At 31.1% G+C, this 16107-nt stretch overlaps 1 protein-coding gene across 5 annotated transcripts in view; it reads left to right on the forward strand.

Annotated features, from left to right (window-relative positions):
* CHL1 (cell adhesion molecule L1 like) overlaps nt 1-15563 on the forward strand; it is a 291442-nt gene extending 275879 nt beyond the window's left edge. For 4 of the 5 annotated variants that reach the window (XM_051980967.1, XM_051980995.1, XM_051980985.1 and 1 more), the window contains 5 exons: nt 1802-1981; nt 6929-7090; nt 7707-7838; nt 10028-10100; nt 11944-15563. In XM_051980967.1, the coding sequence (XP_051836927.1) occupies nt 1802-1981; nt 6929-7090; nt 7707-7838; nt 10028-10100; nt 11944-12160 (764 nt within the window). In that variant the 3' untranslated portion in view covers nt 12161-15563. The remainder of the gene's footprint in view (nt 1-1801; nt 1982-6928; nt 7091-7706; nt 7839-10027; nt 10101-11943) is intronic. The other variant, XM_051981004.1, reaches the window with a different exon arrangement.
* Nucleotides 15564-16107: the final 544 nt, after the last annotated feature.

Consider the following 16107-nt stretch of genomic DNA (forward strand, 5'->3'; position numbering starts at 1 on the left):
TAAAAATACTGAGTTTTAACTGTCAATAAGTGATCTTTTGCATTTCCCTGTTTGGAACTAGACCCCTATATCTTTGCGTGGTCATTTCATTATGTTAAATTATGACTGTCATTCTTATCTCACACTATCACTACAAATATATCTATCTCTATATTCAGTGAGATTCCACCTTACCTTTTGAAACAAGTCTTCTAGGCCATTTCTCTTCCATCCTCACACCTTGCTCTAGCTCCGGTATCCCAATTCACTCTTGGTCTAGGTCTAAGTTTCTAGGTCTCCTTTATATACTGTCTTTCCCTGTTAGATTATAATAGTTTGAAAAATAAGGATTACCTCCCCACGTTTGTATTTGTATTCTCACCTCTTATTGTAGACTCTTAAGACATAAAATCTATTTAATTATCTACTAAGAAGATAGTCTTGACATGACACAAACACAGCAAATGTTATATCAAGGTAAGAATGGCACCAAGGTCATTCTTATTCTAAAGACAGTCCTCTAATCCTAAAATAAAACTATGCTTGAAAATCGATTTAAAATTATATAAATTTGTGTTCAAGCCTAGGGGAAGCAATTTATAAACTCGAGGAGTATCTATCTCCTTTTGATTTTTTTTTTTTAGAAATCTATACTTAAATCTATTCCAAGAAACCATTAATGTATTTCATATTTTATGTGCAAAATTTTCATTTATTTTTTTCTTCAAATGTGATTCTGTGATTATTTCCCTTTTATTATACATGAAAATGAAAGATAAAGAATGAGATTAGGCCTACAAATTGTTAATATCTGAACAAGACTTTAAAAAGATACCCTGATCTTATGGCTATGCACATATCTCAAAAATCAGCTTGATTAGTACATTACTGAATTTAAGAGCATAAGCTTAAAAATGCCCTTTGATTTCAAATAAACCACAGTTATATTCATTGGAACTATAAGACTATCCTGATTTGGCATGAAGTCAACCACTATTGATCAAAATTGTTCATTATTTTTTTTTCATTTATATATTTATTTTATCTGCTAATCAACTCTGTAGGAAGTATTTAAGAAATAGTTTGAATAATTGAATTGATTTTTATATTTTCTAGAAAAATTAAGAAGATGTCTTCACACATGTGAATGTATACATTATGTATACATAATATATATGCATGTTATTTGTAATGCACATTACTTATGTATACATTTGTATAATTGGATGCTATCTAAAACCCATACCATTCTGCCTCTTTATTTTATAAAGGAGGGAACTATAACCAGGAAAGATTAAATCCTGTGCTCAAGGACATGTATGTAGTATCAGGGGCAGTATTTGAACCTGCAATTTCAGACTTCAAAGCCCATACTCTTTATTGTGTCATAAAGCCACATTCCACCATTCTAAATATAAAATAAGTTATAGTAATTAATATAACTTTTGTCTTATTTTATGTGTTAAATAATTTTCTTCTAAAAAGACATTTATGTTATTGATATTGATGGCTAAAAATGTCAAAATGTAATTATTGTGTTTTATGATTAAAATCTAAAAAGATGTTGCTTTTATATCGAAGCAACCATTTTGACCTTTGGTTGATGTAGGAATTTTGTTTGTCAAAATCAATAGTATTTTATTTTTAGAAATCTATAATAATAAGAAAAGAACAACTTTAAAAGCAGCTATCATTGAATGGGTAAAAATTTTAATTTAGAAGATCTTTCCACATGTATTGTAATTCCAGCTGTAATTCTTATACTTTATTAAATTTCATGGAAATAAAGATTCTTATATATTTCTTTCCTTTTCTTTTTTAGTCAATGATACAGATGAGATTGGAGAACTAAAGGAAATCAATGTTACAAACCCTTCAAAACTCAGTTGGCGTGTTCCAGATCTTAACTCTACTACCAAATATAAATTCTACTTGAGGGCATGTACATCCAAAGGCTGTGGGAAACCTATTACTGAGGAAGGTTGTACAATAGGAGAAGGCAGTAAGTGAATAGTGTTGATAGGGGTGTCTCATTTAAAAAAAAAAAACAAACAACAAGTATATGGAAATTCATGATGCAATAGAAATGTTTATGATAGGAGTGTGGGGGGACTTAGTTAAAAAAAAAAAACAGCATCCTCCTTTTAAGAAATGGATTTCAGTTCAAATTGGAGTGACTGTGGAGTAACTAGTGGTTATAACTTCAATTGCAGTAGTCCTTTGATCAAGTAGCCCCATACTTTCAAGTTCAAGCATGTTGTTTTATCTATCAAAAACCAGAGAGGGAGCAAAGTGATAGGTGTGCACAAATATCACAAACACACACACACACACACACACACACACACACACTCAGCAGAGTGAAAAGGAGATACAGAGATAAAGGCAGGCATGCAGAGAAAGACACAGAAAGAGAGAAATACAGAGATAGGCACAGAGATAGATTCAAAGAGGCAGAGATAGAGAGACAGAGACTGAGAGACAGAAATAGTAACAGAGACAGATAAAGAAGAGAGACACAGACATACAGAAACAGGGAGAGAGCCTAAAATGATTAGAAACTAATGTTTTCCCTTTTCCCTAATTCATTGCAAAACCAACCCAATATCTCTGGTTTATAGTCCAATTCATGTGGAAACATATTGTATTTGCCTGTGTGCTAATCTATAACAAATGTCAAATGGTTTTAACTGTCCCTAAGTTGATAGGATTGTTTTAAGAGTGTCATTAAGCAAATCACTCTTGCATTTTATTCATACTGCTTGTTTCCAAACTCTCTCCACCAAATTACCTACATGCCTATAATTTTCCACAAGTGCTGTTTTATCAATATTTTTGCATAGCTTTCATTCTCTTATTGACCTTAAGTAGCAAAGGAGCAGGAAGAACAGAGTTAGATAAGAAGATGAAGAAGACAGAAGAATCAAGAGATTTTTTGCAAACAATGAAATGGGCAAATGTTTGATTATAGGTTAGTTCAAATTTTGAAAGATAGAAGGGAAACAAGAACATAATATACATGGTGAGAACGCTATAAGTCATTGTCTGAATGGAAACAAAATAAAGCAGATATTATAAGGAACATAATCTAGTTCAAAAATCACTGAGGTGGAACAATTCTGATGGATGTGGCTCTCTTCAACAATGAGATGATTCAAACCAGTTCCAATTGTTCAGAGATGAAGAGAGCCATCTACACCCAGAGAGAGGACAGTGGGAACTGAATGTGGTTCATAACATAACATTTTCACTCTTTTCATTGTTGCTTGCTTGCATTTTATCCTGCTTCTTTTTTTATGGGTTTAATTTGATTTCTTCTTGTGCAGTACAATAATTGTATAAATATGTATGTATATATTGGATTTAACATATATTTCTACCATGTTTAACATAAATTGGACTACTTGCCATCTAGGAGAGGGTGTGGGGGAAAGGAGAGAAAATTGGGAACACAAGGTTTTGCAAAGGCTAATGTTAAAGAATTGTCCATGCATTTGCTTTGAAAAAATAATAAGCTTTAATAAAATTAAAAAAACAAAACAAAACAAAACACTGATCTGAGAAGCAAAGCACTGGGATTCCCATCAAGGCTCTAATCTGAATTATATTTATTTTGTTTGGCAAGTTATTTAACCTCTTTGGGGCTGAGTTTCCTCATGTGCAAAATGAAGAGCTTATACAAATTTCTACCTGTTTTAATGTTTTGTTATTGGGGAGGAAGATAGAAGATAAAGAAATAAATTTAAGGGAAAATTTTCATTAAGAAAATGGTGACACATGTGAGTGCTTAAACACATGCTAAAATAGACAGTATTGTCAGTCCTGAATAGTATATGCTTTTAGAGATGATTTATTCTTCTTCAAGATCTTGACCTCCTTGCTTATTTTAAAATATGTATGGGGAAAAACATGAAACCAAGTAAATGTATACAATGTCTAAATTATTCACTGGGATAAATTGTCCATCTCACAACAAGTGTAATTCCTAATGAATTACCAAATTCTTATTTATAACAGCAAAATTGCTTTTTGAGAATGCTGAAAAATGTCTATTAGCTTTGACATCAATTTCTGAGCAGCTTTCTTAAAGCTGACTCAAAATGGGTTCAATGATATAAGCAATATAAACGAGATGCTGGGGTTGCGAATGAAGCTCTCTCCAGAGACATATATAAGTTTTAGTAAAATCCTTGTGAATGGAAAAGAGATGTTCATATCTACTACTTTGTTGTAACTGAACCAACAATTCTCTTTCTGAGAAAAGTGCTTCCCTACTTTTAACACACTGAAGTTCAGTGAAGTTTTACAGAATAACTGCTTGTTTAAAACACTAACTTCAGTTGAATGTTCTAAAATGAAGACTTTGTGGTTTGTTGATGGGCTTTGAAGCTATGCCTCATAATTCTGCTCCTAAACTGGTCTGGGATAATAATGAGATGTGTAACTAATGCTATGTCCTTCCTGCAAGTTTAAGCTCTGATAACCACTTTGAATTTTCGAAAGCTAATTTCTTCAATAACTTTGTGTTTCAGTTTACTTTAGGAGGAAAGATTGCTTCGCTTCTTGCCTCTCCAGGATTCTGCACATATTCCATCTACCAACTACCTTTCCAGTTAACAGTTATTTTTCTTCTATCAATATTTTGGTGCATAGCAATAATATTTACCATGAAATAAATAGAAATGTAGAAAATAGAGTTCAACATGGGCTTTTAAAGAGTATAAATATTTTTAAAACCAAAATAATAACAATGACCTCCAAAATGATTTCCACTGACGAATAATCAGATAACCTCTCCACCCCAAAATTTAAAAGCTATCTTATATACAAGCTAGAAGCTACTTCATACTTGTTTTCTCCATGTGTTCAGTACATTTAAAGCTTATCAACCCTTTATTCTTTAAATAGGAGTAATGTTCAGATATGTAGTCTCTCAATTCATCTCTAGTATTCTGACTTCTCCTTTGAAGGAAATAAATTTCAATGATTAATAATATTTTTTATAATCAGAACATTGAATAATTAGGTGTAAGGAGCTACCTATAACATGTGTATACACCTGCAAGTGTCTGTGCATGAATGTGTTTGCATCTTTTTTTGTGAATAAATCACATATAAATTATCACTAGATGATAGATAAATATGTATGCACATACAAATTTAAAACTTTTCTTTATTATTTATCCCAAACTCATGTTGGATATGTGGGTCTCTGTTTCATTTCCACCAAGACTGTTTACTCTGAAGACTTATTGATCAGCTATCATTATCAGAGGGACCTTCTCAATTACAATTCTTTTCTTGCTTTGTTAATAAGGTCCTCTGGTTATAGTAATAATTGAAATTCCTTGGATCAAAGATAAGCCCAATCTCTCCCAATTCAAGTCTCCTCTATAGAACTGTCATAGACTTCTCATATATAATGTCTTTAAATTTACATTATGACATTGGATATCTCATCATGCTGCAGTCTGTAAGATATACATATAGTTTCACTTCCTTTGAAATTTTAGTAACTGAAATTTTAGGCTTGCATATTTATTGCTATGAAAATTGTCTTATTCTAGTAATCAGAGAAACAATAATTAATAATGTGTTAGGTTCTAGGTCTAGATACTACTGAGCAGAAAGAAAATATATTTCAGTTTAGAAAAATAAAATTTCCCATCATAACATCTGAATAATGTTAATCATTGATAAAATTAAAATAAAGTGAATTATTACTTATTTATTTGAATATCCATTGTCAAGAAAAAGATTCTAAAATATAATAAATAGGAAATATGTGTTGAATGGAATTGGATTCTGTTAGTCTATTTGGAATTTTTCTTAAATGACTTCATTTCAAAGGGCATAAAATCTACATAATAATGTAGATTCTATTCCTGTATTTTATGATGTTTCATAATCATGTAGAAGACTAAAATATAATTTTTGTATATCACAAGTTATTTTTTGTTTCAGTTCCCACTTTGATGGAATAGAAAATTAAGACAGCTACACTATCTGGCCCATTAGCAATGAATATACTTTGCTAAAATTTCATATTTTGAGTAGAAAATATTAAATATTCCAATATCCAATTCCTTCCTATCAAAAATGAAATCAAAAAATAAAACAAAAATATATGAATAAATAAATGAAGTTCATAATGTATTGATAGGAATTTTGCAAATCTATGCAAATTTTAAAAGCACAAGGAAACAATATAATCAACTCTAATAGTTCCCTATTAAATCAAATTAAAAAAACAAAACAAAATGTTAAAACAACAACAACAACAACAAAACTTCAGTTAGGCTTTTAAAGCACTCCATAACTAGCTCCATTCTATCTTTCCAGTCTTTTTATACTACAGAATAACTTTCCCCACAGTCTTTTTGATTTAGTGATGCTAATCTCCTTGCTTGTCCACTTCCTAACTCTGAGTTTTTTCATTGATTGCCCCCATGTTTGGTACTCTTATTTTTCTTCCTCATCTCCATTTCCTGACTTTCCTGGCTTCCTTTAATTCTAAACTGAAGTTATACCTTCTACAGAAAATCTTTCCCAGTCTTCCTTACTCTTTGCATCTTCCCTCAAAGATTATCTGCAATATATCCAATATATATCTGGTTTGTACAGAATTATTTTCTGTTTTCTTTTCCCTTGAGCTATTACCTTTTGGAGAGCAAGATTGTTTGCCCAGTGCTTATAGTGCCTTTCACACAAGAGATATTTAATAAAGTCTAAATGGCTAACTGATCAATAGAAAAAACTAAATAATACTGGAAAAGACAACATACCTCTTTAAGATGGTATTTTCTTCCCTCAAATTTAGGAAATGCTGAAGAAAAGGAAAATTCTAAAAGAGAACTATCTTGTTTACTATGTAACATTATTTTTTAATTTCAAAGTCCTACTTTTTTTTTTAAATAATGCATATGACTTGACTATGTACCTTTCATAGGTAAGAATTTCGGGAAGATTTCAGAAGCAATAAATCCTACCCAAAAGGTTCACCCTCTTGAGACATTTGACCCTGAAACTGAGCATACAGTTCGTCTAGTGACTAAGAATTGGGTTGATAACAATAGCATTTTTGAAGATGTTATTGAGACAAGGGGGAGAGGTGAGAAATCAAAGGCCTTCTGGGCTGAGAATATGAAACTTGTTTTGTGAATGATATAATTTTGCATATTTCCCTAAATTATTGGTGAACTTGTAGAAAAGGCAAATTAGTTGAATCATCTTTGTGTACTATCTGCAAATTAGTCAAATGAAAAATTTACAAATTTCCTTAACTAAGCAAGTCATGTTTAGCCAATACTATAGTTGCTATTTGTGCATAATAGCACCACTAACTAATGCATGTTTTTAAGAGGCTTCTTTCAGAAAATCTGCATGCAACTGATGTGCTCTTCACTCTTTCTTGCATAATACTGCTTTGGCATACAATTTTATTACTTCTGTCTTCATTTTCTAATTGAATCAAAAATAACCTGGGTTGTAATTTTCTAGAAAGTAAATGTACACAGTAATGCCTTCCATTCAAATATCAAAGAATTAGAATATCTAAAATGTAGAAATGACTAGAATTAGAAGTGATGGGAGAGCTAAGCAGTATTTTTATTTATGTTGTTATTTGTTTGCTTGTTTGCTTAATTATTTTGGAGAGTAACATTGTCTGATTGCCCCAGTGTGACAAGTCTTCAGTGATGCATTATATTTCTCTTTCTATATAACAGCATATGCAGGCTTATATGACAACATCTCTACCCAAGGATGGTTTATTGGACTGATGTGTGCCATAGCTCTTCTTACATTAGTACTGTTAACTATTTGCTTTGTGAGAAGGAACAAAGGTGGAAAATACTCAGGTAATGCTATCCTGTCTTATTGAACTAGTTTATTTTCATCTTTCAAGGATAATTCAGCTTCAGAGATAGTAATTTTATGTAGATCGCACTGATCAGGAAGACCTGGGTTCAGATATTCCTTCAAACACTAGTATTATAACTCCAAAAAAATCACTTAAGCTTTCTGAGTCAGTTTTTTTCATTTGTTAAATGAGATGGCTAGACTTGATAGATAGACTCTGAGGTCCATTTTCTTTCCAAATATATGATCCTAGCATCAAGAAATTTTCCTGTTTGCCTCAATCAGATGAGATATTTCCCTCCTCAAAATATTTGTAATATTTTGACCATTTCTTCAAGGACAGCTTATGTACTGTTTGCAGTATAGTCAGTGGCACTTTTATATCCATTTGATCTACTGTGCCTCGTAGCAGATTTTAATTTTATTAAGGACAAGAATTGTCATTACTTTTATATTCCTCTAAATACTTGTCTAGTACAATGGCTTATACACAAATGACTTCATTGAATCTGATTGAATGAGATTTGATTTTGGATACTGGTTAAGTTTTAAATATCAATGATGTGATAAATCTATGATTTCATTAGTGTAGTTATTTTTCCCACTGATGCAGAATTCATTTACCAACTCACGTTTTCTCATCTCAGGTAATTCTTGCCTATATCTTTCAATAAATCTACAAAAGTTCTGTCAAGAGCATCAATTGTCCTCCATAGAATAACCAGTGTCACATTCAAATTTTCCATTTGATACCTCTTGCTATCACATTCGAGATCATTATCTTCATAATATTATTTTGATACAGATCTTTGGTAATATCCTCTAGTATGTTTATACCAATCATACATGACATGTATTAAATACTGTCATTAAAGACAATGAGGCAATCTGGGTTATAGCACAGACAATTGAATCAAGGGATCAGGCTTCTAAATTCAGCTCTTACTGTGTGACTTTCAGCAAATCAAATCATCTGCCAAAAATCTTTTGAAAAGTAATACTATACATTTTTCTATGGATAAAATGAAAAAAAAAATTCCTGGTAATCTAAATGGGATTTATTATGCATTTTGAGGCAAAAGAAAGAAAGCCACCATAGTAGGGAAATGCTTTTTGGTCAAAATATAACTTGTAAATCAATGTACATTCCTTTAGAATCAATATTTAGAAAGAAAGAAAAGAAAATTCTCCTGTAGGCTTCTTTTCTTCTTTGACCACCCCCCCAAACATCACCAATAGCATATACAACAAAAACAAAAGTCTCTCACATCTAATAAACTGCACAGGTTGTGAGTTTATATTTCAGGAAAATATAGTTCTGAGAGAGTATATGATTGAGGCAAATAATGGAATCAATCTCCTTTTATTTACCAGAGTTTATCTGAATTGAGCTTTTGAATATAATTTATATTTAGGAAACAATTTACATATTACCAAATACTTTCACTTACATTATCTTTTTTGTTCCCCATAAACTCATTGTGTGGTGGATAGTATTTAATAATTTTAATCTTGATTCGCTATTGAGAAAAATAATATTCAAACTATTTAAATGATTTTCTCAGTCAGTGGTGTTGAACCCTGATGTGTTCAACATTGGGTTAGTCAGATTGTTTTTCTGGGCCTCAGAAAGATAATTTGTAAAAAGTATGAGGAGATGGAGAAACACAGAGGTTGACTAGATCATCTCTGGAAACTTCTCTGCCATTTAGAGTATATAAGACTGAAATTCTTTTATTTTATTTCTTTAATATATGCTTTCCCCTATATCTTCAATATAAATATTATATCATATCTTAAAGAGAGGAAAATATATGATTTAATTATTGTTAAGAGCCAAAAAATATTCTGAACTAGTTCTACCATCCACTAAGCTTCCCACCCACAGAAACAGATCAGTCAGTCCAGAAATACTGCCCAAATATTTTGGCTATTCTTGGGCCATGTAGGGGAACATAAGACTTACACACTATTTTTTTCCTTATTTATTTATTTTTTAATGATAGATTTGAGAATTTACTAAATAGATTCAGACAAAATTCCTTCAAAAATTTGTCGATTCTAGTGTAATAAAATGTTTAATGCTTTTGCCAACAAATAGCTAACCAATCCTTTTCCAAATGTGTGTAGTGAAAGTCATTATTTTTCCAGAAAAATACAAATGATTTGGATCTTGTTTTTCCTAAAGTGAAAGAGAAAGAAGATTTACATCCAGATCCAGAAGTTCAGTCAGGAAAAGATGAAACCTTTGGCGAGTACAGGTAATCATAATGCATAATTTCACACACACATAAACACCAAATGCACAAAAAGTATTGAATGTGAATCTGGTAAAGAAATAATGCAGTTGTTCATTAAAGTATAAAGTCTTATAGGAATATGTTATATTACTCAAATTAGGCAAAACATCTGAATAAGTGAAATAGATAGTTGTTGATGGTGCTACATATCTATTTGGTATTTTTTCTCATTTTCAATGTTTTTAGCTTTTAAAAATTGCATTTTTCTTTACTGAGTGGTATTTCTATATATTTAAAAATGCAGAAAGAAGGAAAGGTTTTTTTTGCATATGAATATTGATTGACACATTTAAAAAACTCAGTTATTCCAATATATTTTAAAATAATTTATTATTCCCCAAACAAGCATCAACCAATTTCAACAAGGAATTAAATACATTAAAAATAAAGATGGGGTGGGGGTCAGAAGAGTGAGTAGTATATAAAGACCATTGATTTGAAAGTCAGAATACTTGCTGTGAAAAGAGCTTGATAACTCTGTTCAAGTGATTCCTCTGGGGTCCTATTTCCTCACTGTAAATGTATTGTAGCAATACAGATTTGGAGCTTATTGAATTTAGTCCTATACCCTCATCTTGCAGACTAAGAAATGTAGCCTAGAATTGGCAAAGTGATTTACCCAGTTTCCCACTGGCATAAAATGACAGAGCTGACATTTGAATATCGGTCCTAAGACTCATATACATAGCTCTGTGCACTTTCTATACTGTTTCTATCAAGAATAACACAAAATATCTTCTTCAAATAATTATTAAAGCATCTTCCTCCTCAAAATATCTATATAATTTGTTATTTAATATAGGTATGTATGTATGTATATATACATAAGATAGATATAAACTCAAAGGAATTCAGTTAATTTTTATCAAAAAGATTAAAATTAATTCTATACATACACATAAACATACAAACACACATACCTATACATATATATATATGCATATATATATGTATATCTTTACATATTCATATTGATCTAGAAGGCACTTAAATTGATATGAATAAATAGAGAGCTACTGTATCATAATGAATAAGAAGCCAGGGAAATCTGGGTTGAAATCCTTCTCCCAACAGATAATGGCTGTGTGATTCTGGGTAGTCACTTAACAAATTAATGCTCTAGGATACTGTCTAATTCTCTAAGTTACTGGGAAGGTGCTAACCTGAATTTGTAGCGGAAATGACCTGATCTGAGAGTTCCCATTGTAAAGAAAATCACAGCTTCTGTTGTTATTCATATATAGAGTCCTTAGCAGAAAGCTTGGGAAATAATATGTGCTTCAGAATTTTAATTTTATACACTTCAGTTTTCCTACTAATATTTCAATTTATTTTAACTATATAAAAAGAAGTAAATATCATTTTCTTAATATATAGAATATTGGTAATTTGATATAAATTTGAAATTTCATATTTGTAAGCTTCTTTTCAATTAAATTTCAGTTGAGGTTATTTCGATGACCTTTCCTTTAAGATATTTCTTGAGTTTTTCCAGCTCTATTATTTTAAATTATTTGATTAATAGATGACAGTTATTATGTTCTGTTTAATTTATTTGAATATTCAATAGAAGACCTGTTCAGTGGCCATCTCTAATACTTACTAGTCCCTCTGTCAAGTTGGTAATCACTTACCCTCTCAGAACCCTTATTAAATCATCCGTAAAATAAAGAAATTGCATATGATGGCCTCCAAGATCCCGTTCCATTCTCAATTTCTGGCATGACTGACTATGTATATACCTCTGTGATCCTTCAAATCCATAATTCTAGATTTTGTTAGAGATTTTTCTTTTATCTTCTAGTGACAGTGATGAAAAACCACTTAAAGGAAGCCTCCAGTCTCTAAACAGAAATCTCCAGGCCACAGAAAGTGCTGATAGCTTGGTGGACTATGGAGAAGGAGACCACGGTCTCTTTAATGAAGATGGGTCGTTTATTGGAGCTTACACAGGGTCTAAAGAGAAAGGATCAGTGGAGAGTACTGGAAGTTCAATGGCAACTTTTCCACTTCGGGCATAAACTATCTGTACATAAACCGCATGAGTCATTCACCTCATTTTTCCATGTTGATCTATATAAGCAAGTCGTTGTCTCCAAGAACAGAACTGGGTTTAGCCAGGATCAAACATCCAGCAAACAAACCAAGAACAAGTCACTGCCATTGACAAATAAGAACAAATTCTTCTGATCTCTGTTGCCATGGGTTGAATTTAAAGAATAAACATAACCATGATAATCAGATTCAACTTAATTGGTTTCAAATAATGAGTAATCAGTGTTTTTCTTCATGTACCTGTTTCGGCTATCCCATGTCTCATAACTTTTCTTGGCTTGTAGGATTTTAGGTACATTTTATACACATCCAATCATTCAGTTTCATAGGATTGCATGGCTTAACTTTATTTTTACTAGCAACTGAAAGATGAAAGAAACACAGGTTATTTAAAAATGACAACAAAATAAAACAGTATGGCTTATTGAAATTGTTCACTGAAGAAACCAAGTCCATATTTATTATTTAAATTTTTGCTTTTTAAGATTCTTTCTACATAATCCATCAATTGATATCTCTTTATTTGTCTAACACTGGTTATTGCAGCCAGTAATATTTAAGGCATTAAGTTGTGGCTGTTTAGTCAAATCCAGTTTGATTTCTGGTTTATCCTTACTATGGGATCTCTAGGTATTTGGGCTTCTTTCCTTGGACCAAAAACACCTGCAAGGGACCACTGAATGTGGACATAGGTGAGAGAGGCCTAATGCTTGGGAATGGTAACTTGGTATTTGCTAAAACTCATTCAAAGCCTCCATTTTTAAACTGTCTTCTTTTACATGTCTGGTGTAAATATAAAGTTACACTAGCATGTATTTTCAGAATGGAGTGAACACATTCTTTTGATATTTACACGATGCAAAACATAGATGTGATTTTAGTTTTTATTTCAAAGTGAGAAATATTAACATGAGAATTCATACAGCTCCAGTACAGAGTAACAGTAAATTGTTTAGCTCCATTTCAGGGTTTGACTGTTTAGAATTTAGTAAAATAAACTTTCAGATCTTAAGAAACTGCATGTATTGGGATTTTATTTTGTAAGAATAAAATAACTTCAGAAAATTGAGGGAATTTTTTTGCATATTTTTCAAAATATGCTTTTCTTACTTGTCAAAAAAAAAACAAAACATGCTTTTTACTGTAGAAATTGCTGTGATATGGTTTCCTTCATACATTAAACATTGTTAGAATGTTTGTTTCTATATTATTTCTTTTTGTAAAAATTTAAAAATTCTTAAACTATATGAATTGGCATTCAGCCCATTAGCTTTATTAATTTATTTTTAAATTGGCATAAAGCAATCCACATGAATTTCAGTAAACTGAAATAATGACTCCCTCACACATGTTTCATCCTAAACCTATTAATGGATCATCAGAAAACTTGGACTTTGATCTAAATATCCTTCCCTCTTGTTTGTTCATTTGTTTGTTGAATACATAATGAAGCAAATGGAACTGGATTTTTTTTCCTTTTCTTAGATTATCATAAATACACAAAAAGTATAGGGAAAACAAAGTAATAGTATGGAAGTATTTGCTATAGGAACAGATACTCACTAAAGTAAACAGTGTGCTTTTTCAGGCTTTGTTGGAGCATTAGAATGTATATATCTAAGAATGTCCATTTTTAAATTATCTTCAGGTGTCCATGAAAGAAAGCTTGCAAAATGATAAATATGCTCTATTGTATTAAAACAACAACAGAAAACAATATACAGAACTGGCTTTAAAAATACTTGAGACTAAATATACATTGGGATTTGATCTTGATTCTCTTGTGAATTTCTTTCCTTGGGGGTATTGGCCAAAGGGTATTTTTAAAGAAATAATATGAAAGATGATGCCTCTCCTTTAGGTGATTGCAATAGTTCTTCTCCTTTTGGTGGAATCATTAGAAATCAAGCTAATTCTAACTTCATCTCTTCTACCCTCATACCATAGAAAAGGCAACTATTGGGTATTCTTCCTACCTATATAAGGATCCTGAGTTGTTTTTGTCCCACTGACTAAATGGCCAGATTGTGTGATGCAAAAGAAAAGTTGAAAGAGAGAAATATTTTCACCACTTTTTCTGAATGCTCTATATTCTCAAGTAAAGAAAGGAAAGAGTGTATGATAGTTCGTACATTTTGACATGATTTCATGGGATAAAACAGGGTTTGAATTTTGTGTAAAATAATGCTCACTAGTCTTCTCTTGAAACGGTAACCAGTTGGATGTGTCTAAAATGATATGAACCAGTGCTCTTGACCATACTATCTTCTTTTTTTCTTACAAAAGTTAATTTGATGGACTACAATGGATTAGCAAACCATTCAATCTTGAATTATCTAAAAAATTTTATTATAAATTATGCCACATAAACACGTTGTATTGAGTATAGATTGTTAAATGGTATTAGTCATGTAGTTTACAAACCATAATTACTTTTCTGTTAAACTTTATGAGAAAATTGTTGACTATGATTTCTTTCTTATGCCTCAGGACCTAAAATATATATGTAGTGTCATTTAAGTGCAATGAAAAGGATAATAGTATTTGAGAAAGTGTCAAATTAACCTAAATGCTTAGCCCCCAGCTTAAAACTAGCACTTTGTTCTCTGGTGAATTTTCTTTCTCTATAACTTTTTGCAATCTCTAATTTAACAGACTGTAAATTATGATACAAAATATCTAAAATATTTATATCTTAAAGGACGCTATAGGAAATCACCATAGCATCTTTTTTTTAAAAGGTACCTGTATTTTCAATTAATGTAGTACTCTACTGAGTTTCTCAATTACTTGATAAAACCCTGTTTTCTCCATTATATGTGCCACTGTATATTTTGAGTAAGTTACCCACTGAGCTTCTGCATTCAATCATGTTCTTGTCCATTTCCAATCAGAGGGAAACGAGCAAGATGCACTGAATCAAAAACTGGAAAGTCTGAATTTTTTTTGGAATTCTTCCACTCACTTTCTGAGTAGCCTTAGGCACATCCTTTAACAATTCTATATTTCAGCTCTTTTCATCAATAAAGTGCTGCTGAAAATCTGCTACCTGCTTTATCACAGGGCTAGTTCTTTCTAATTAAGACTGATTAATAAATGTCTGAGAAAGGCTAAGAAGTCTTTCATTTTTTTTTAAAAAAAGGTATGTAGTTAAGTATTATGGGCATAATAAGCGGGGATCTCTGCATAGAACAATAATATTTCCCATTGAGTTTAGTGGGAATTGTGCCTAGGCTAGTGGGAAGAAAGCTATTGTGAACAGATTATACAAACATATTCAGACATTCAAATAGATATTCAGGCCATACCAACTCAGTACTTTTTTCCAGTGAGCATAAGATATATATTTTTGTAGAAAAAAAAAACAAATATACAGGACTTTAAAAGATGCCTCCCATCCAGTGAGCAGTATAATTTGCGTGTGTTATTACAAAAAAAAATTGAATTTTTTTAAAAAATAAATTTAACAGGGTGTTTCCTATACAAAATGTTTTCTTTTCCAGTAGTTTTACATGCATATTTGTAATAAAAAGCTTCTGAATTAGTTGCAGTTAGTCTACTAGTTCAAAAGGCATCCAATATTTTAATTACACCCAGGTTTATAAAATATGATGTGTAATGTGGAAGTCTCAAATAATATTTTTTTCCTATTTTATAGTCATGGAATAAAAGATGAACTAAAGAAAAAGGATTAATGGAAGTTTTGCTTCCCTTTTTAAAGTCTATAAAATTAAAGTGTCATTTGAAATACTAAATATGTTTACATATCATTAAGATCAAAATGCTTGTAAAACTTGCAAATGGATGATAAGGGGATTGAGTTTGTAATGGGGCTCATATATTCCAGTTTCCATTTAGTGAAATAGGTGGGGTTGAGCCAAAGCATACTTTATTTTATTTTAGATTTATGATA

Source organism: Antechinus flavipes, chromosome 1, assembly GCF_016432865.1.
Source record: "Antechinus flavipes isolate AdamAnt ecotype Samford, QLD, Australia chromosome 1, AdamAnt_v2, whole genome shotgun sequence".
Classification (NCBI taxonomy): domain Eukaryota; kingdom Metazoa; phylum Chordata; class Mammalia; order Dasyuromorphia; family Dasyuridae; genus Antechinus; species Antechinus flavipes.